Source organism: Hemibagrus wyckioides, linkage group LG25, assembly GCF_019097595.1.
Source record: "Hemibagrus wyckioides isolate EC202008001 linkage group LG25, SWU_Hwy_1.0, whole genome shotgun sequence".
Classification (NCBI taxonomy): Eukaryota; Metazoa; Chordata; class Actinopteri; order Siluriformes; family Bagridae; genus Hemibagrus; species Hemibagrus wyckioides.
In genome coordinates, this window is record NC_080734.1 from 9,274,396 (window position 1) to 9,296,256 (window position 21,861).

The 21,861-nt window shown below is 40.1% G+C and overlaps 2 protein-coding genes across 3 annotated transcripts; one reads left to right on the top strand and one right to left on the bottom strand.

Moving 5' to 3' along the window:
* Positions 1-487: 487 nt before the first annotated feature.
* On the top strand, positions 488-6,941 carry eif2s1b (eukaryotic translation initiation factor 2, subunit 1 alpha b). Its single transcript, XM_058379073.1, has 8 exons — positions 488-647; positions 2,512-2,754; positions 4,567-4,646; positions 5,016-5,167; positions 5,570-5,676; positions 5,876-5,973; positions 6,399-6,542; positions 6,639-6,941. The coding sequence occupies exons 2-8, from the start codon at positions 2,514-2,516 to the stop codon at positions 6,777-6,779; spliced, it is 963 nt and encodes a 320-aa protein (XP_058235056.1). The 5' UTR covers positions 488-647; positions 2,512-2,513; the 3' UTR covers positions 6,780-6,941.
* A 189-nt stretch (positions 6,942-7,130) lies between these two features.
* Positions 7,131-21,388, bottom strand: rbm25b (RNA binding motif protein 25b). 2 transcript variants are annotated; one of them, XM_058379062.1, is made up of 18 exons: positions 21,239-21,388; positions 20,339-20,462; positions 18,488-18,537; positions 18,128-18,298; positions 17,217-17,274; positions 16,902-17,062; positions 15,932-16,117; positions 15,206-15,289; positions 11,450-11,712; positions 11,250-11,376; positions 11,072-11,161; positions 10,877-10,950; positions 10,256-10,406; positions 9,358-9,757; positions 8,895-9,196; positions 8,490-8,588; positions 7,960-8,007; positions 7,131-7,870 (listed from the first exon to the last, which is right to left on the bottom strand). In XM_058379062.1, exons 2-18 carry the CDS (start codon positions 20,442-20,444, stop codon positions 7,778-7,780), a joined length of 2,463 nt encoding a protein of 820 aa, XP_058235045.1. In that variant the 5' UTR covers positions 20,445-20,462; positions 21,239-21,388; the 3' UTR covers positions 7,131-7,777. The 2 variants fall into 2 exon arrangements, with proteins under 2 accessions (XP_058235045.1, XP_058235044.1); XM_058379061.1 differs by lacking the exon at positions 21,239-21,388 and adding an exon at positions 20,604-21,043.
* Between the last annotated feature and the right edge of the window lie 473 nt (positions 21,389-21,861).

Here is a 21,861-nt window from a genome sequence, read left to right on the forward strand (position 1 = left end):
AGTAGTCATGTGATTCCGTTACACGAATGGAAAAGGCGCCCTCTAGTGCATAGGAGAATATATGCGCTTAAAATGACTGTACAAAATAAATGCATTAAATTAAATCACATTTATTTTAATTTCGTATAGATAGTGGATGGTGAGATTCGTGTATTACATTTTTAACTGACGGGGTTTCGTTTTTATTTATATTATTCTATAAAACAAACTGTACTAATAACATTATTATTAGCAGTAGTAGTAATAGCAGTAATGCTGTAATTTGTACTCTAATTGCGCTTATTAACTTTTGCACTGAAAAACGTCTTACGACCCATCAGTTAGTACACATAGAATATTCATGTGTATACATGAGTACTCGTGGTACTAATAATTCCCACACGTCTTAGGTAGAGTTGCGTTGTTGTCGCTCGCTTGTTAAAAATAATGAAGCGCAAAACATGAAACCAGTGCGTGAACAAAAAAACGAAGACTTTTATTGTGAAGTGCCGCTGCGCTGATCGGCCATCTTGGATAATTCCTTGTTTCTGCTTTCCCGGCTTCCTTGCTAACTCATGAGTACGGAGGTGCTCCTTCTCATAAGGGAGATATTACAGCGAGATTCCTTATTTAAAGAATACTTATTTGTCAGTAACATCGCCGTTCAGGTAATGCTGCATTTTGTTGCTGTTCTGTTACGAGCGCGTTTCATATGCCTTGTTAAATGGAGCGGGTTGTTCTGCGTTAGCTGGCTAACTCTAGCCGCTTTCTTTTTGCATGTGGCGGCGTGGAGCTCCGTGCAGCTGCGGCTCAGGGCTCGCATTATCCACTGCCTGTAAAGTGTTTCATACTTTAACACACCTGATTCACCTCATCAGCTTGTTAACACACCTTTTATCTGGATCACATGGGTGTGTTAAAGTGTGTGGTAGACGATGTCTGTGTGTGTTAGAGCGTTAATGTAGATTCTTGTACAGACGAGTGTTTCTCCTGATCAGATCACTCTAATGAACGGGTTAATGTGTTTCCTGTTCCAATTTATTAGCCTATTAACACACCTTACATGAGGCTAAAATGTCTTCAGAGCGTTTTAGGGTGTGGTACAGTATTAAAAATGTTAAGTACAGACACGCTAAAAGAAGCAGGGCTGTGAAACACCGAGCTAACTCCACTCTCAACACCTATTTTAACTTCATTCACGGTCAAGGAATCGTTCTCCAGCGAGTCGAATCTTTGATCCGGTTGTTTTAGTTGAAGGTTGGGAGTCGACTCGCATATTTGAAAATTCGTAATATATTTGTTTGTTTGCTTGTTTTACTAAATATATGACAGTATTCTGTTTTTTTTAAATTAGTAATCCTCTAATACACTGACAGAAGTGCATTCAGTGAGTCTTAACTGTATGAGTTGTTAAGCCTAAAATAATATAGAATCGCGAGAATAGTGACACATTTACTGACTTTTCTTTGTTATATTTTTTAAACAACGAGTACTCACAGTATATTATGATATTGCTAAGCAGACGTTTCAGACATTAAACTATTTAAGCGACATAAATTACATTAATGACGTGAAGCCTTTTGGAAGCCAAAAGAGTCGACTCTTTCTGGGAAGCTGAACTGATTGACTTGACTCACTGAAAAGAGCCACGATTCCTGTCACTAGAAGGTTGTGTTAATGAGCTGATTCAAGTTGAGAAAACCCCTCTGGAATGATTTTTGGATGTACCTCCTGTTCCTTATTTTAGAGACCAGGCCAATGTAGATTGTAGGTCTCAATAAGTTCACACAAAGTCATTCAAAAGCCACCTACTCACCTGTTAGGCCTAATCTTACCCAGTGCACCTTTAGAGAGAGAGAGAGAGAGAGAAACCTCTGAGATTATTAGAAACACTTACACATTCATGCAGTTATCTGATCAGCCAATCACGTGGCAGCAGCACAATGCATAAAATAGTACAGATACAGGTCAACAAGTTCAGTTAACGTTCACATCAAGAGGTGTGATCTCTGTGATTTTCATCACGGTACGGATGCTCGTACGAGGGGGTTTGAGTATTTCATAAACTGACAATCTGAGACTTTCACACACAATTTGAGTTTACTGTGAATCATATTGACATTTTTTTTGATACTCTTTGTTTTCAAGAAGCTTATATTAAAGGCAGACACTCGTTAGAAGCACAAAATGAGTATGATGTGTTTGAATCTGTGACTGTGGAAATAAGTGCCACCATTACAATGTTAAATTCTTACCTATGGCCCTTCCCCTAAACAGTAGATGGATAGAATGTGGTGGCTGTTTTAGAAAATTATAAAATATTAGGCTGCAAGGAAGAGGTCCTCAATCATCTTCCCTTTTTTCTGTTCTGATGTGCGTGAGAATTTCTAAGATCCTTTTACTTTCAAGTGTGGATGTCACCCACATGCTCTTCAATCCAGCGTCTTCATAGCAGTGCAGATGTTTCATATCGATATTGAGTAAATATAATTATTACTCTGTGAAGCTAAATTGAAGGATGTGTTGTTGCAGTGATGCCGGGACTCAGCTGTAGGTTTTACCAGCACCGTTTCCCGGAGGTGGAGGATGTGGTGATGGTGAACGTGCGCTCCATCGCTGAGATGGGCGCTTACGTCAGCCTGCTGGAGTACAACAACATCGAGGGAATGATCCTGCTGAGCGAGCTCTCGCGTCGTCGCATCCGCTCCATCAACAAACTCATCCGCATCGGACGCAACGAGTGTGTCGTGGTTATCCGAGTGGACAAAGAGAAAGGTGGGTTGTTTAACCTTATAACTGAGCATGAGAAGCAGACTTTCCTGCACCATCATCCATCAGTGCAGTGCTACAGGAGTTCACCAGCAGATCTGCTAGTTCCATTAGCATTTCTGTTTTTGTGTAAATGCAAATTGTAAACTTGTGTAAAAGTCATTACCTTAAGAGACACAGAGACTCATTTATCAATCATTTTGTCAGTGGTAGACGTTTTTGTAAGCAAAAAGGAAGATTCCCTCCAGATTTACAGAGGTTTAGATAACACTGATTTTCTTCATTTTCTACATGCCCACATGTAACCTGTTCCCGGCACAGCAGATATACATTTATTGACAGCCACAAAAATCCATGTAAGGCAAAGCTCAGAGCTGAAAATGACAACTAAACACTGATAGAGTACTTCCTGTGCATCATGTGTGCTAAACTTTCTAGTAATGTAGTTCAGCCTTCGTATTCCCTCAGCTGGTATAAAGTATAGACAGTCACCTTTATTCCTTCCTTAAAGTAAAAAAAAAACCTTTTTATTTTAATGTGTTCAATTCATTGTATAGGGTTTCATTATTTTTGTCCTAGTCTTTCTTTTGGATGTTGTCATTCAAGTGAAATGACAAAATTGTCTTGATAATTTGTCTGTGTAATTAAAATCAATATGTTATTTAGAGATATACACTATATTGCCAAGTTTTGGGACACCCCTCCAATCATTGAATTCAGGTGTTCCAGTCACTTCCATGGCCAGAGGTGTATAAAATCAAGCACATAGGCATGCAGACTGCTTCTACAAACATTTGTGAAAGAATGGGTCGCTCTCAGGAGATCAGTGAATTTAAGCGTTGTACCGTGATAGGTTGCCATCTGTGCAGTAAGTCCATTCGTGAAATTTCCTCACTACTAAATATTCCACAGTCAACTGTTAGTGGGATTATAACAAAGTGAAAGCAATTGGGAACAACAGCAACTCAGCCACGAAGTGGTAGGCCATGTAAAATAAAATAAAAATGGGGTCAGTGCATGCTGGGGTGCACAGTGTGTGTAAAGTTTGGTGGAGGGGGGATTATGGGTGTGGCCCCTTAGTTCCAGTGAAATTAACTCTTAATGTTTCAGCATACCAAGACATTTTGGACAATTTCATGCTCCCAACTTTGTGGGAACAGTTTGGAGATGACCCCTTCCTGTTCCAACATGACTGTACACCAGTGCACAAAGCAAGGTCCATAAAGACATGGAGTGAGTTTGGTGTGGATGAACTTGACTGTCCTGCACAGAGTCCTGACCTCAACCCGATAGAACACCTTTGGGAGGAATTGGAGCAGAGACTGAGCTAGACCTTCTCATCCAACATCAGTGCCTGACCTGACAAGTGTACTTCTAGTGGAATGGTCAAAAATTCCCATAAACACACTCCTAAACCTTGTGGAAAGCCTTCCCAGAAGAGTTGAAGCTGTTATAGCTGCAAAGGGCGTAACAACTTAAAGTTCATGTGCATGTAAAGGCAGACATCCCAGAACCTTTGGCACTATAGTGTATATAAAATTGGAGTAATGGCTATAAACCAAGTTTCACATGAATCAGTCTCTGTATATGCAAGTAGGAGCTCTTGTGATACAATTGGTTTTCTGCGAACTGGATCTTCAGGAGTACCATAATTCCTGTCTAAATGCTCCTGGAAGCGATTTACAAATAAATTTGTTTGTATCCAAACTGTCTGATTTGATTTTCCTCTACATTAAAGCAGAAAACCTGTGTATATTGAGCTGAGTTAGTGCCGTGTTTTATTGCCACTCTGTTTTAAACTGTTTTGCTTCTCTACAGGATATATCGACTTGTCAAAGAGAAGAGTCTCTCCAGAGGAGGCCATTAAGTGTGAGGACAAGTTTACCAAATCCAAGACTGTAAGTGACAGACGGAGAGCAATTTCCCACCTGACACTCAGCAACATAGTGCCAGTTTTAATATTAAACCATGGGTCAGTTAGAGCAGATTGGACAAGGTGGTTCTTTTCTTAAAAAATGCAGCAAATGCTTAGAACATCAACTTCTTTCTTCTTTCCATGTAAAGCCATGAACTGAACATAGCAATCTAGTAAATAATATAATAGTATAAAAAAAAATTTTTATCCAGCCTGTGAGATGTTTTTTTTGCCTTCTAGTACATACTGTGTATTAGTGATGTTATCAATTATTATAATAGAGTCCTTTGATTAAGATCACTTTTTCCTTTTATTAATATCAAATAAAATGAGCTTTTGAACTCTGCTTTAGGTGTACAGTATTCTGAGGCATGTGGCGGAGGTGTTGGAGTACACCAAGGACGAGCAGCTGGAGAGTCTCTACCAGCGCACTGCCTGGGTCTTCGATGAGAAATACAAGAAGCCGGGATACGGCGCTTATGATGTGTTCAAACAGGCCGTGTCGTAAGTACTGGAGCTTTATTACAACGCATGTTAGGCAAAGGTTTAGATTTATTGGATGGTCTCAGATAGTGCGAGTTGCTCAGACTGCTGCCTCATGACTGTGAGTTCGAACAGCATTCTGGTTTAAACCCGAGAACAAGGAGTGCTACTGGTTGTGTTATTTGTGTGATGATACCAACAGCTTGAGCATCTGTTATTTACGCATTTCTTAAAATTCATAAGGAGTCGAAAAGCAAAAAAAAAAGACTCCTCTCATCATATCAGCCTGGTGTTTCTTCTCACCAGGTTCATCATGACACCTACAGTCTAAATATCTGATGGAACTCCATGTAATGTGATGATTTTTACCTATTGTGGTGCTTTACGGGATGAAAATATTTAATTTTCTTCTCTTCTTTTCAGTGATCCCTCCATCCTGGATGGGTTAGACCTGACAGAAGAGGAGAGGAACGTACTCATTGATAACATCAACAGGAGGCTCACACCACAGGCTGTCAAAATCAGAGCAGGTAAAGAGAACACTATGTACTTGCACACAGCTGTGTCGAGCAGATGTTACAACAGTAACATCATTATTTTTGTTCTCAAAACTTCATTGCTGTAAAGTTTGCACATTGGCTGTGGGCATTTATTTTGTTACTATAATTTTGTGCCGAGTTGTCGAGTGTAACCATTCTGAAAGAAAGCCTGTCCTAACTTTCTGATCAGATATCGAGGTTGCGTGTTATGGGTATGAGGGCATTGACGCTGTTAAAGAAGCGCTGAGGGCTGGATTGAGCTGCTCCACAGACTCCATGCCAATCAAGGTAACAAGACTTGAATGAGTGGATGTAAATTTTGTGATCTGTACGTGGAGAGGTGGTTTATATTCGGAGACCGTTTCTCTATGTTTAGCAGTGCTGATGTTTGAAACGTCTGGATCATTTCTTTAAGCATCCTATAGAATTGTACTATGACAGGGGTGTCTGAAGTCTGCGCCCCATGGGCAAGTGTTTAGATAAATTAATTTACTGAATGATATTAAAACAGATACAAAGTTAGAAGCACAGGTGATTCAAAAGAGCTGGAAAATGTGAATTGTTTTAAGTTTGCGATCAAATATTAAAAAGAAGTTTTTGTCCAACTACTTTTGGTCCATAAATGAATGCATATATAATAGTTGACTTAATGAGGTAATTTATCATGTATTGAGCGTGTTCAAAAAATAAATGTGCCTTTCTTTTGGGCTTAGATAAACCTAATCGCTCCCCCACGGTACGTGATGACCACCACCACTCTGGAACGGACCGAAGGGCTCTCCATGCTCAACCAGGCCATGGCTGTCATCAAGGAGAAGATTGAGGAGAAGCGAGGCGTCTTCAACGTCCAGATGGAGGTCTGCCTCGTCCATATACCGGATTATAACTTGAAAGATTTTGCAGGATTTATGTGATTGTACTAGTGTTCCATCACTGTGTATGTATGATTTCAGCCCAAAGTGGTGACCGATACAGATGAGACGGAGCTACAGAGACAGCTGGAACGTTTGGAGAGAGAGAATGCCGAAGTGGACGGAGACGATGATGCGGAGGAGATAGAGGCTAAAGCTGAAGAACAAGTCCTCGGTGTGTAAAAGAGGATTAGAGGAGGTGAAGTTTAACCAGCAGCAGGCAGACCCTCATGGAGAAGATACAGAGATATTCAAAGTATGAACTGTTTTTGTATCCTAGCAAGTGGAGTGGTTAAAGAACAGATGTAAAAGGAAAAAAAAAATGTAAAATTAAAATTTATACACAAACTGATTAAATGTTTGAGTTTTGAGTTGCCACCTATGCAGAAAGCACTGTGCCCTGATTTCTTTTCATTAATGCATGCTGTTAGAAGTGAAGTGTTCACTTCACTTTATTTTCCCCCAAAACTTCAACTTCCATAAAGCACAACATCCAAGTATCCATTTTTTCCATGTTAAAATGACCTCACAAAATCGTAAATTAATTTTTATTTAAAAAAAAAAATTACTTTTATTGAAAACACATCCATTACTACATACAAAAACAGAGACCACTGTTTCCATCATTGCACGTCTTCAGATCAATTTAAGCCAGACACTTCCAAGAAAATGTGGGGTCCATTTCCTGTTTGTTTTTTTTTCCCCCCTTCCCTTGGTGGAAGGACAAATCACTTCTGAGACATTTGTGGAGAGAAACTCTTTGGTACAACTCAACTCCATTACCAAAAAAAAGTGAACAAAATTAAACTGTAACCTAGAGGTGGTAGCTTACAATAAGATACTGCTTTCAAAGACATCAATTATACTTCAAGCAGGCATGAGAAAGATATGCTGAAACCCATCAGACAAGCCCTGAGGAAATATTCACCTCACCCAAATCTCTAGCAGTGAATGAGAGTAGATGGGATGTGGTTTCAGATCCAGTGCTCACTAATCAACACAGTCACAGGTGGATGAAGTGGAGGGCGAGGGGGAAAAAAAAACAATATATTTATATATGGAAGTAATCAGTTTGCTGGGTTGAACGTTTTGCTGAGTTGCCCCGAATGTTTGTCTCTTCACATGCCGGGCTGATCAAACAGGAAAGTCAGGCGCAGCTTTGATCCTCGTCCAGTGCTTGTTCATTTGCCCAGTCCAATCTTCTTGGCCTCTGTTTCGTAAATCAATAACCTCCACATTTTCACAATGAACACCTCTGCTTCTTCATCCAACACCTGGAAAGGAGAGAAGAAGAATCACAAATGCTTAACACGCAAGTGAAACTAGAAAAAGGGAGTAATGTTTGCGCTGCAGAGTTACTCACCATAGCAACATCATCTAAGATGCCCTGCGGCGTACTGTGAGCCATCACCTGTTGCAAGAAACATGAAATTCATCATCTATACCTACAAATAATCACTATATCTGTAGCATAAACTAATTATTTAAGAAAAGAAATATGAATTTTGCAGACAGTGATAGTTACTTAAATGACAAGGTGGCTGATTAGACAAAAATATTGGCCACCATTAATCTTTAGACACACGTTATCTACAGGAACATATAGCTGTATACTTGTACAATATACAGTACCAAAAAGTGTTCACAATATTTTTCCACATTACCCAACCCTAAACTTAACCATTAGTGTTTCTTGTAAGTTATGAGACAATGCACAATTACAAGCTTGAAGCTAAGATCGCTAGAAATTAATATTAATCAGCAGCAATGTAAGAAACAAAAGCTATATAACTGCAGCTTAACCAACAAAGCCGTATACATGCTCAGACAGAGCCTGAAAAAAAAAAAAAAACCATCATATGCTCCTAGTCATGGACAGATGTTAATCTTTACCTTTGAGCAAACAAAGTCAACTAGAGTGGCTTCTTCCTCTCCAATGTACTCCACAATCTTCTTATTGATCCACGGCCGAATGCGCTTCTCCATTAGAGTCTAAGAGAAGAAGCATAATGGTCAGCTGGGTTTATACCAAAAGGGTCCAATGAGGAATCATTAAAAAGACACATCACTGGCAATTTGCATCATAATTAGATCGTAATCATCTTTATGACCTAGTGCAGAAATTAATTTAAAAACATTGAGTTTATTCATACATTTATTGTGTTGTCATGATTGAGCATTGCCTTTATTTACTGTATCCATCCATCATAGCAATTCCAAAGACAAACTCTCTTAAAACAAAATCCCAACATCTGTTGAGACAAAAACAGTATCACAAACACAGGAGCTGATGCTTACCGAGTCCACGACGGACCAGTCAAGTGGATAGTTGAAAAGCTCAGGTTTAGCAGTAGGGATTTTCTCGATTAGACTTTTAATGTGTTTTCGTTTCTCCTCTGTATTGGCCCCTTTACCCCCTGCTGCTCCAGCACCCTCAACTCCTACACTGCCTTTGTCTTCATCCTCATAATCTAAAGGCACTAGCTTCCTCTTCCGAGGTGCCTCATCCACTTCGTCGTCATCAAAGCGGTTGAAGACGCTCTCCACAGGCAGCTTCTTGCGTTTGCCCACACTTGGTTGGCTAGGGCTGCCTGTGGCACCTAGCAAAGGAAGAACAGGGATATCAGGAATTCAGTGCATACATACAGTAAGGTGAAACAGGTCCATAACGATGGGATTAATCTAAAAAATAAAAATTCTGCCCTTAAGGGTCTGTCCCCCAGAAAAACATTTTTTTTCTTCTCTACTCCTAACGACTTACCGAGTTTGAGGCTGAGGCCTATTTTGGGCCGATGCTCCTCCTGTGGCTGGGTTTCGGGTGGCGAGTTTTCATGAGGAATGATGATGCCACAGGGCGACTCTTCCCTGGGTGTGTCGGGTGAGGCGTTACCGCTGGCCGAGGACACGGACGGGGCAGCCATGATGGGCCTCATTGTGGGCTTGAGACATGGCTTAGATTCTTCCTCGTCCTCCACTTCCTCTCCGTCCTCTACATCCTCATCTGACGGCATCTGGGCATTCGGCCGGCGTCTCTCTCGTTCCCTCTCACGCTCTCTTCCCCTCTCTCTCTCACGCTCCTCACGGGAAGGCTTGCTCTCTCGTTCTTCCTCAGGTTCTGGCTTCACTGGGGGTTGTCGCAAACGCTCTGCCTCCTCCTCCATCTGGAATTTATTAAAAAATAAATAAATAAAAAAAAAAAAACATTTAAGTATAGAGAAAGTGTCAATCTAATTAAGGTGTCGCTGACTTTTACAAAATTATTTTAAACTGCATTTAATTCACAGGCAATTTCAAATGGAATGCAATATTTTAAAGAGTCTGAAATCAATGTTTTTCTAAGAGATAGAACCTCATCAAAAACATCTTTGCACTACAGCAAAGCTAAAGCAAAGTATAAGTAAGAAAAGCAAGTAACAAACGCTAATAGCCTCCAGTTTGGCACTATACAAGAACACTTTGTTCCTCAAAAATTAAAAAGCACTGTATGTCTAAAAGCTATGTGCAGTACTGACAGACAAAATGCTCCAAATGTAAGATAACCACTGCTTTAATGCCAAAAAAAAAAAAAAAAAAAGAGCCATGCAAAGAAAAACATTTGAGTCTGCACATTGTGTCACACTGATTTCACTGTAAATACATGTCTAAGATGACAGACGTACCCTGCGTAGCTCTGCGTCTGGATCAGGATGTCCCTCAGCCAACAGTCTCTGCCTGATCTCCTCCAGCTCCTCCTTCTCTCGTTTCCTGTCTCTTTCGTCTAGCTCCATCTCCTTCTCTCGATCACGCAAGCGTTTCTGCAGTGCACTGCCCCTACAGGATGAACAGCACATAGGTTTTAATAAATAAATAAATAAATGCAAATCTATGGAGGATACAGAGGTTGTAGTTCATCAGGTGTACAGTTACTCACTGTGGCTCATCTGTAACCTCAACGATCAATGGAAAGGAACCACACTAAGCACTAAGTATCTGAATGGTGTACTATTCATTCTGTCACAATATTTTCAGAATAATTTTGGTTAGAAGACAGTAATCAATACAGCAGTGTCAAAGAAATGTTTAAAAACCTGTATATGTAGCTGAAACTGTCTTGGATATCAGTAACTGCATCTGCCACCCTAGGGTCACCTTCTATGTTAATAAACACTGCCCTTTCTTTGGGTTTAGAATTGACCACCCACTCTAAACACCTTTAGAGCCTGTCATCCTGGTCCTGACCTACATCTGTAGATTTTCATTTACCTTTATAGTGTTAAAAAAAAAAAAAAAAGTAAAATTACTTGTAGTATTTAGGGTCATCCCGGTCATCGTCATAATCCTCCAAGAACTCCTTTAGTCGTTTGCCTTCTTTTGCCTAATTGAGGAAAAAAAATGTAAATGCCCACAGTCGACATAATTACTGACGAGTTTCAGAGGAATGTTATAACCATGTTTAAAGTTTTCTCTTTGACTTTGCAAGAAGAGATCTCCCTTACCGTCTCCCGTCTGCGCTCATCGTCTCGCTCCGATTCCTTAGCGTAGTCTCTGGCTTTCTTCCTCTCTCTCAGTTCCCAGTTTTTTAGCCTCTGTACAGCACATAAAGCATGATGTACAAATTAATTGTGGACTGGAATCTGGTTATAGTACAAAAACAAAAGTCCAATCTCTGCCAACCTCCTGATAAGCAGCCTCCTTCTCCCGAAGCTTCCTCTCCAGTTTGCGTCGCTCATAAGCTTCCTCCTCGTCTTCCTCACGATCCCGTTTCTTATCCTTTTCTCTATCTCGGTCACGGCTTTGCTCTCTGGAACATCACAACAATCAATTGAGAATAGCAAGAGTAGCTACATCACAGAAAGGAGGAGTGTTGTACTCACCTGGACCTGCTGCGAGCTTCACTGTGGTCTCTGCTTCTGTCCCATTCCCTCTCTCTCTCCCGCTCTCTCTCTCTTTCACGCTCACGCTCCCTGTCCCTCTCACGTTCTCTTTCCCGCTCTCTCTCCCTTTCTCGCTCTCGGTCCTTCTCCCTTTCCCGCTCCCTCCTCTCACGCTCCCTCTCTCTCTCCTTGTCCCTCTCTCTGCGCTCGCGTTCCAGTTCCTGCCTCTCCTTCTCCCGCTTTCCTTTCTCCTCCTCCAGTTTCTGCAGAGAGGGACAGAGAAGAGACCTGAGCATTCATACAGTTAGCAGATGAACAGCACAGTATAATTCTAGTCTAGACTGCAGAGATTAAGTGGTTTACAGTTCTGGTCCTCTAAAAGGGTTACAAAAACTGACAGAGTCCACCCACCACACTGTCAGCAAGTGAATTATATTAGAGGCGGTGAGAAACTGCTCTTAAAGGTTTCTCACTGTAGAGAATAACTTCCCCATTTACATCTCAAGATCTACATTAGAACCCTGGAAACCACTTTACTTTCAGCCCTGCTTCACACATTTCAAACAACAAGGAGCACAAGCAGGTAAAAAGGACGCTGTAAAAAGGTTTCCACCTCATAATATCAGCAAGAGAAAGACTTCAATCCTTGTGAAACTAGTTGTTTTGGACTTACAGGTGTTGAGCTATGGATTCAGAGCTTCGCTGCCCCTACAAGCCTTTATGTTAGGCCTGGGAGGAAAAGCAGGTCAAAGGATTTGCAGGAGAAAATCAATTCAGAAAACGTTTCTGTTTCTTGTTACATGTCGACACATGATAAACAACTTCCAAAACATTTTGTGAAAACGCGGTGACAGCAGCATTGTATAAACGGTACTCTGTTGATCTCTGTGATTGGACAGAAAGGGCAACAAATGAATTTGTAGAGCTGGCTTACCCCATCTGCTGGTTGCCTGGGTTCTCCAAGGGCTGAACTCAGTGAGTATGAAAAGCCTTTAGTCAGCAGAACACCCACGGTTTTATATTTGTATTCACATGCCATCTATGTAAATGCCATGACTCGTGAGTAACCAGGACACGTTTTGGACAAAGTATAGCTAAACTGTCAAGGTGTTCCAACTTCAGATTTAAATAAGAAATAAATCCAGAAAACCGTGAGTGTGATGCATGATGCCAAGAGTGAAGGGGAATAACAGGTACAGAAAGAGCAAGAGAAATGGTGAGCAATGCTAGAAGCAGAGGTGGAAAAAGACAAGTGAAACTGCTCATCTGAGCTGGGTTAAATGGTGGAATGAAATGTCCTTCACAACCTTCAAGAAATTTCTGAATATACCTGAAGAGTGTTATAGAGACACCCTCAGCTCTTTGTTCCTTTGTGTTAAGTCTATAAAGTTGAGGTAAAGGCCTCCATTTCTTGCAGCTACTATTGTCTCTATTGCTGTTGTTAGGGGTTAACTAATCGTTCACTCATGGTTTTTTGTGTACTGATCTGTAACCAAGGTGTACATCAATCTAGAATACTTACTCTCCTCAAACTTTATACATACACACAAACATATTCTTATTTGTTCTTCCGATATCTCATTGATCTGGACTGTGCTCCCTTGGATGAAAAAATCTGCCAAATATAAAGCTAAACATTTGCTATAAACTGAAGTGAAGATGTATGTATGGCAAAAACATTTCATATGGTCAGTTTATTTCAGTTCAGGTTATCCTCAACTAAAATAATCTATGTTTCTCTTTTCTATGTGACTCAGGCACAACTTCTAGCATTCACAAATCCGTAATACAGAATTGGGAGAAAATTGCATCTGAAGATTTCTTTCTGACATCACTGAAAGACAAGCTGCTTACCTTTACATTTATAACCTAACCTACTTATGGATGAATGAAAGTTATCACTTTGATAATAATCAACCGCAATGTAACATGTATATAAAAATGCCTCCTGCGTAAGCACTATTCTGTTCTGATGAGTACGCACATTTTCACCCGGCTCTAATTACAAGCAGGATTGATTTAGTGTAGGTAGGTTTGGCTATGAAGCCATGTAGCACTGCTCTAACAACATTATCCAACGGTACGAAAAGCACACTTGGTCAGAAGGTTTTAGATATCTAGATATTAGGCAGACTGACTGAATTTAAGCTAAATTCTAACTAAAATGGTCTATAGTCTTTTTTTGGCTGTTTAGAAAATTCATTCATATGCTATTCTGTTCAAAGTATACCAAGTAAGAGACAATGACCAATAACATGTTCATTTGTTCATGTTCTGTAACTGCTTTAACTTGGTTATGGTGGAGGCAAAGACATCCATGCTACTATAACTACTACTTACCAGCATTTGCATACATAATACCTATAGCTGACTGATAATCACCCAGTTAGTAGGCTCCCAATATACAAATGTATGCTATGGTTACATCTTGTTCTCCATTTCTGAACATTTATACTTTAAACAACTACCACCTATAAATCTATCTTCTGTGGAAATCCGTGATTTTTCTTATCAATAGTAAAAAGTCAAACACTGCACCCATTAAACCAGTATTGATTCATAGTTGTTATTAAAATTTTAATCTGGATCCATATTAATCTAATGCAGTGAAATTAAATATGTCTCGCAAATGGAAGCTAGTAGTTTGTGTGATGATGATAAAATGATATTTTAAAAAAAAAGTAAAGTACAACAGATAATGAGAAGAAAATGCAAGAAGATTGAAACAAAGTTAACAAAAGGCACACAAAAGCAAAAAGGAAAGAATGAAGTGGTCACACACAGGGCTCACTCATACCTGCAAAGTCTTCAGAGTATCCTCGTGCTGTGGAAGGGCGCCCCCTACTGTCACATATTGTGTGACACAACTGTGCCACAATTCAGTGGTTATTCAGTCAGCTGTAATCATTTATAGCATGAACATCATCTTAAATGGGAGGACCCACACAGGTTCACGGGCCACTTGGGGGAGTGTGCTGATATTTAGGAAAATATAGAAGACTGCAAGGAAAAGTCAACTATCTTGAATTGTTTGCAATCTACTGAAATGTTTACCTACAGTACACTGTCAAATTTGTCACTGAATTGCCCCAGTCACAGCACAGTTGCTCCTGTGCGAGTCCTCCAGAAGGGGGCGCCCAGAATATGTAGAAAAAAATGGAAAGATCATACTTACATCCTATCCTTGCAACTTTTTCCAAAGCTGTGAGATTCATCTTGCTTTAGTCACCATATGATCTCTATCATAATGGTGGGGTTTAATGAACAGATTAGCTTGGAGGGAAGTTACATTATGTGCATGCATTTTTATGTCTCACTAAAAGTTTGAGGAGATTCTAAAGTTCAGGCCCTTAAGATGGTGACCTTGTCTCTATTTTCTGGCAATTTAAAGGCAAGACAATAACCCAGGAAAAACCCAGGACCGGGATGGTCTCCAAGACCAAAATTAAATGGAGTCTTCGACTAAAACAGTTCTTAGTGAATAAATGTTAGGGTTTCAGTGCTTTGCTAGGTATAATATGAGTCTAGGAAACTTGATTTCATGGTCATTGAACTGAACTCCCCTGTGTTGATGAAGTTCAGGCACTCTAAGAAAGCAATCTGTGGCCTGCTCCAGTAATGCCAATTTAACCTTAAGGCTCCAGAAGGCTCAGAATATCTATTCTAGTCATGTTCTTCTGGTTGAGCTATCTGCATTACAGGTGTACAGATTTTTGTTGCACTAGCTGGGAAGTGAAAGAAGGTTGTGAATGTTACCTTGTGGGTGTCACGGAATTTGTTGATCTCCCTGGAGATCAAATCTCTTTTGTCCTCTTCCATTTCTATGGCGTTGATGTCCTCCTAAACGAGGATACACAGACCACATGACCACCACTTTTTTTTTTTCATGAAATCACATGAGCTTAAAATATTAGCATGACCTGAGGTTTAACAAATAATGAAATCCAAATTTGTGGAATTATTTTTCCTATACTTCCTTTTGTACTGTAAATATGAGTCATTCCCTTTATGTTGATTCTTATTATTTAAGTGTATTCTGTACAAGGGTGTTACGGGTGAGTGGATAGAATGGAGACAGGAGACATTAAAAGGTACATGATGTACTTTGAACACCTTTTCTTATTCATAGTTTATCCCTTTCTGGATATGTTATCACATAAACGACTTAAAATCTTGTTATATATTGGGTAGGCTTTCTCACATAAGCTGAGTGACCAACCCGAAACAGAATTCTGACTACATTCTCATATTTCCCTGTCTGAATAACTGTCCTGATCCCGTCTCCAGACTTTTTCTTCCACCCCTTGCATCTGACAGAAGCGATTTCCAAATGTCTGTGTAACTAGATCAAGTGTGGCATGGTGGCACAGCCAAGTAACCAACCTTAAACGATTCATCAGTTTTCTTTTTAAATAGTTTTGCACATCCCTACATAGAACAACAATAAAAGGCTAAGTGCAGGTGTAGTGCACACTAGCACACCTCTTCTTTTTTCTCCTTCTTCTTCTTCCGACGGCTGGACTCATCATCCTGAGAGGGAGCGTTGAGCTCACTGGAATATTCCCGGATCAGGCCGTCAATTGCTCCCTTCACTATCTGGTCCCGTTTCTGTGTTTCGTCATCCAAAACCTCCTCTTCTTCCTCTCCGCCCTCCTCAGCTTTGTCATTCTACCAAAAGAAAAAGGACAAACCATTGAAATTGTGTATAAAATGGCAAACATACACGCACAATAAAGTAGAAACAAATATATAATCTGGTACTTCACATTGTTAACAACTCATCACATCAAACCACCGGATATAGATGCAAGTTTTCCTAACAGGTGTCAGGTTCTTCAGCAGCCAGCTGAACAAAGAAGCCCTAAATACAGCAACCCGACTGTAGAAGACATTAAATTCGGCTCTTCTATATACATATGAACTCACAGACACCTGCAAGAAGCGTTGCTCTGACTGACAGTTAGAGAAAAGTATATAATTTCTCCAGACAGCATAGCCAATTTTTCTCTTTTGATTCTTGGCCATAGACAGATATAAAGTTTTCTTGGAGGAGAAATTTATTTTATAAAATGGCATTTATTTAACGAGTCTCTAAAGTCAGTGCTTTGTAAGAGTAAGAGAAAAAGCTATAAAATTTACAACCCAAGCAAAGTGTCCAGTACAGACGTTTTTACACGTGCAGTTTCTCTATATTATCAGAAACTGTGTTTATTTCTTCTATTTCCTATAGCTGCTCTAATGCAAGTTGACTGTTAACCGGAGTTCTTTAATAAATATATATTTTTATTGTTGGCAAATTGCTGGGGCATAAAAGAAAAAATTGTGAAGTGTTGTTAGTGAACAATTCCTCAAGGTAATAAAAGTAAATCTATTTAACATCATGCTAATTTTCAAACAACTTTGAGTAATGAAAACGAAAACTGTGTGAGAAACGAGAAACTTATAAACTCACCCCATTGGAGCTCCTCTTTTTGGCCTTCCACTCATCCAGTTGTGCTTTAGTTTTGGCATCCACCTTCACCAGCAGCTTCTTCTCTCCAACCTGCAGCTCATGCAGCAGCCTCAGAGCACGCAGAGTCGACTCTGGCTCCTTATACTCACAGAAACCAAATGCTGAGGAAATAGCAACGTGCATGCAGATACAGGATAAGCAAAGCAAAAAAAAAAAAAAAACACTAACAGTGTCAGTGTAAAAAGTATAGCAAATAAATAGCATACAGGATGTCAGGTACATGAATTATTTATGCAAAACTGCATTAGTTCCTACCTTGCAGTTTTCCTGAAGCTCCCTGTACTCGTTTCCAACTCAGGACCAAACCACATTTCTGGAAGAAAAACATGGCCATTAATAACAAGCAACTTTTAACAAGATCCTCCTTTGACGTTGAGTGAAAGAACCATGAAATGATTCTCCTCCATGAAGCTGATCTGCATAAACAACTTCTCATACTGAACGAATACATGACATGATCTTAATCAGCACTGACCTCTCACTTCTAAAACACCACTGTTTAATATAAGAGTAAGAAATATAAAGTGCTTCTATATAAAACCTAACCACCCTGTGCAATGGGCTTTATTTCAGTGCACTTTACACGAGTGGATGTTTTGACACACTGACCATACAAGGACTTTGCTTTGTTTTACTATGCTGCCAAAACCAAAAGGTCTCATCACTGGACAAGTCTCACCAAATCAAAACTAGGAACTAAAGTGTTAAGTCTAGAATGAGAAACCATAATATTCTTAGGAGCGTTGGTTCCCACAGCATTACTGTTATAGCAGTTAACAGAAGTGACTCCAACTGTTCAGTGAGAGGTAAAATCACAACACTGAAAATGAAGTGTTGCTCTTGAAGTGTTTTTCATCATTTCTAACTCTCCACTTGTTAAACTGCATTTTATGTGAAATAAGGTACTACACTTTTGCTTAAAAAGAGACTTTTAAAATGATGAGAAATCATGAAGTGATGTTTACTACAGCATTAGGTCTTGTTCTGCCGAAAAACTAGCCTTCTTCGATGTCTGTAAACAGAAAACGGCATAAAAGGGCTTTACATTTAAGCACCAACATCGGAAAGTATCCTGTATTTCTAAACATAAGTCAGTGAAGTGCTACAGATCCTACTTACTCTGCATGATCTCAGTTATTTTCACATCATAATACTCCACTACTTACTGAGAGCAGCTGTCTGATCAACATGTCTGACGCTTTCTCTGAGATGTTCCCTACAAATACTGTTGTTGTAGGACCGCTGTTATCGTCAGCATCCTTTGCGCCTGCAGATGGAGCTTCTTTCCTTGGAGCAGCAACTTTACTGACCACTGGCATCGAGGTGGGCACAAGAACCTGGACAGTCCGACAAAGTGTGTAGTGATTATTTTGATGACAAATATATGTTCTAAATGAAACACGACATTAAACTATATTTTGGACTACTAATACAACCAACATGCTTAATGTAAATCAGTACATTTAATATTAACAATCACATTTAAAATAAAATGGTAATCATTTTTAGTAGGTAAGGACGTTTACCGTTGGAGTTGGGGTCATGATGCCCATGTGGACTGGAATCATTGGGGCTCCTGGAAAAGAACAACATCAGTGAATCTCTTATCCCAGTATCAGAGATTCAAACACACCAACCAGGCATAACATTATGACAACTTGTCTAATATTGTGCTGGTCCCCCTTTTGCTGCCCAAACAGCCCTGACCCGTCATGCACTGTGGATTCTGACACCTTTCTATCAGAACCGGCATTAACTTCTTCAGCAATTTGAGCAACAGTAGCTTGTCTGTTGCCTTCACACCCCACGTGCATCAATGAGCCTTGGCCACCCATGACCCTGTCGCCCGTTCACCACTGTTCCTTCCTTGGACCACTTTTGATAGATACTGACCACTGCAGACCGGGAACACCCCACAAGAGCTGCAGTTTTGGAGATGCTCTGATCCAGTCGTCTAGCCTTCACAATCTGGCCCTTGTCAAACTCGCTCAAATCCTTACGCTTGCCCATTTTTCCTGCTTCTAACACATCAACTTTGAGGACAAAATGTTCACTTGCTGCCTGATATATCCCACCCACTAACAGGTACCATGATGAGGAGATAATCAGTCTCATTCATGTCACCCGTCAGTGCTCATAATGTTATGCCTAACTGGTGTATGAGAACCATATATGAGTGTACACACACATATGGTTAATGAACCTTGTACAGCCTCAGAAGCACTTTGTACAACTGATGAAGGGCATTTGCCTGAAACATCATGGCTATTTAGTAACTTAGGTTATGTAATACACTTATATTCAATCTTGATTAATACTTCTATTTGTGTGTGTGTGTGTGTGTGTGTGTATTTGCACAGAACAAGAACCAAAATGTACCGAACAATAAACACAGCATAAGTTTCACAGTGGGCCACAAAGTAAGGTTTTGTTTGAGACACTCTTCAGATGCATTTTTAGCAAATATAAGCCTAAAATGTGTCTTTCCATGCACACATTTGAATCTTCACCCATTGTTGCCCCAATAATCAGTTGTTATTTTACTACTTTGATCATGTTTTCAAGACAATTCTTGTCAGACCTCTTCCGCCAACTGATCATTAAACTGCTCCATTTTTCTTCGGCGCTCATTTGATTTGGGTTTCATCCCAATCCTGGTGCTACTGGATACATTTCCCTGAACAAGCAGTCAGCCTTTGCCTTAGCGTGTGTAGGTTGCAACTGTAGAATTTTCTCTTCATATGCAGAATCTCTGCTGTGTCAGACAATACTCTCTCTCTTTACACTCTCCAAAAAAGAAAATAACTTGCTTAGGTGGTACCCTCAAAGCTACATCTGCAATTATGTATCTTAAAATCACATTTACATTACCATGCACAAGATACACATCCCAATGACAACGAAAAATGCAATTTTATTCCTTTTTTCTCTTTAAAAATTGTACTATAAGGTCCTCATCTACGGGTCGACATCAATACAGTTACCTGCATCTTGCAGGTGTAGATATCAGCCTGAGGTCTCAGGCTTTTATATCTTGACATTTATACACAATGCTGTCAAAGGTTTTTGGACACTTCTCCAAATCATTGAATTTAAGTGTTGTTTTTCAGGGGTTGGGCTTGACCCTTTAGTTCCAGTGAAAGGAACTCTTAATGCATCAGCATACCAAGACATTTTGGACAATTTCATGCTCCCAACTTTGTGGGAACAGTTTGGGGATGACCCCTTCCTGTTCTAGCATGACTGCGCACCAGTGCACAAAGCAAGGTCCACTGGAACTAAGAGGCTGAGCCCAACCCCTGAAAAACCACACCTGAATTCAACGGGATGGGTGTCCCAAAACCTTTGGCAATATAGTGCATCTCATCACACTCTACCTGGTGGCATCGAAGGAGGAAAACCAGCAAACTGTGGTGGAGGGATCCCAGGGGGCATGGTAGGGATGCCCATCTGTGGCCGGTTGAGATGTGGAGGGAAGGACATCTTGGGCAGATCACCCACCTAGTGCACAGAGGTGAGGTATCTTAGATAATACTGAAAAGCGTACAAATGAAACAGCCACAGCATCTGAGCAACCATTAAACAACACAATGACGTCTTTATATGGCAGCCATGTTGATCTTCCCCACACTAAAGGAATACCTTTATCTGAGCTGAGTTACACAGTCTCTCTACCTTTCCGCTGATTCCCGGCTTCCTATTCAGAATAATCCGGGCCTTTTTTATCATTAATAATAGGTGGTAGCAATAATAATAATCGCTTTATCACGTCAGAAGTGGAAACTGGTCAAGATAATACGCCAAAAGACTAGAGAATCAACAGTTTGCAGCTAGCAGGCTTTCTCATTTCCACGCTAACAAAATGTCAGCTCTTACAATATCGGTGATGGGAATGCTAACGCAGTCGGCTAGTGATAACAAGCAGCTGCTGATTTAGCTCTTCGCTGGAAACGTATTAAAATATCCTCCTAAATGTTTAGCTCTGTCTCTAATGTCTCTACTCGTTTCCGTATCGGACTTTATGAACAAAGGCGCTTTTCTGTTCTTTTCCCCCTGACCCATCTGCCTGAGCACGACGAGCTACCTCGCTAATCACTGCTCGCTAGCATTGTTAGCAAGATCAGCTAGGCTAAGCTACTTCGGGACTAGGGAAAATGAAAGCGCCAACTCGTGCTCCGCGAAGACTTCAGTTAATTACCCCTTTAATGTTAGCACAATGAACACAAGCACGCGTTTCATACAAAGAAGAAGAGGAGTAAATGATGGAGTTTACTCACCCAGCTCGATTATAAGTCACCTTTTTATCTAACGGAAAATTAAATTTAAGATAACCCGGACCCAAATCGGCGGAATCAACGATCCAACCTAACAGCCACACTTCCGGTAGAACTGCATTGTAGGAAATGTATCTACAAATTAAAAGACCTTATGGAAATATGACTCGGAGATTAAATATCACATGTTGGTCAGCCAGGACATAGATTCGTGTTCGTAGATTATTTAATTCTGAACGATTAAATGTCCTAAATTTCCCTTGATCAAACAGGACATGTTTGGTGTCTGAACGTTGCTTCCGTTTTTTTCTGCTAAATCGTGGGAACAGGGTGGAAAATTAAATTTCATGTTTAGCTTTAAATATACACCGATTAGCCTCAACATTGTCAAGTAGTCTAGCCAAAACATTTAATTTTGACCTTTGTTAAAGTCACTCAGATCCTTATGTTTGTCTGCTCACTTTCTGCCTACAGATCAGGTATAACATTATGACCACTGAGAGGTGAAGTGAATAACACAGATGATCTCCTCATCATGGCACCTGTTAGTGGGTGGGATATATTAGGCAGCAAGTGAACATTTTGTCCTCAAAGTTGATGTGTTAGAAGCAGAAAAAATGGGCAAG

Bases quoted from the DNA above. Each gene is read 5' to 3' on its own strand.
- eif2s1b (XM_058379073.1), top strand. From the start codon at position 2,514: ATGCCGGGACTCAGCTGTAGGTTTTACCAGCACCGTTTCCCGGAGGTG. The intron at 5,168-5,569 runs GTAAGTACTGGA...TCTTCTTTTCAG, and splicing joins GTGTTCAAACAGGCCGTGTC to TGATCCCTCCATCCTGGATG. The intron at 5,677-5,875 runs GTAAAGAGAACA...CTTTCTGATCAG, and splicing joins GGCTGTCAAAATCAGAGCAG to ATATCGAGGTTGCGTGTTAT.
- rbm25b (XM_058379061.1), bottom strand. From the start codon at position 20,690: ATGATAAAAAAGGCCCGGATTATTCTGAATAGGAAGCCGGGAATCAGC. The intron at 16,118-16,901 runs GTGAGTTTATAA...TTCTTTTGGTAG, and splicing joins AAAAGAGGAGCTCCAATGGG to AATGACAAAGCTGAGGAGGG. The intron at 15,290-15,931 runs GTGTGCTAGTGT...ATCCTCGTTTAG, and splicing joins AGAAGGAGAAAAAAGAAGAG to GAGGACATCAACGCCATAGA.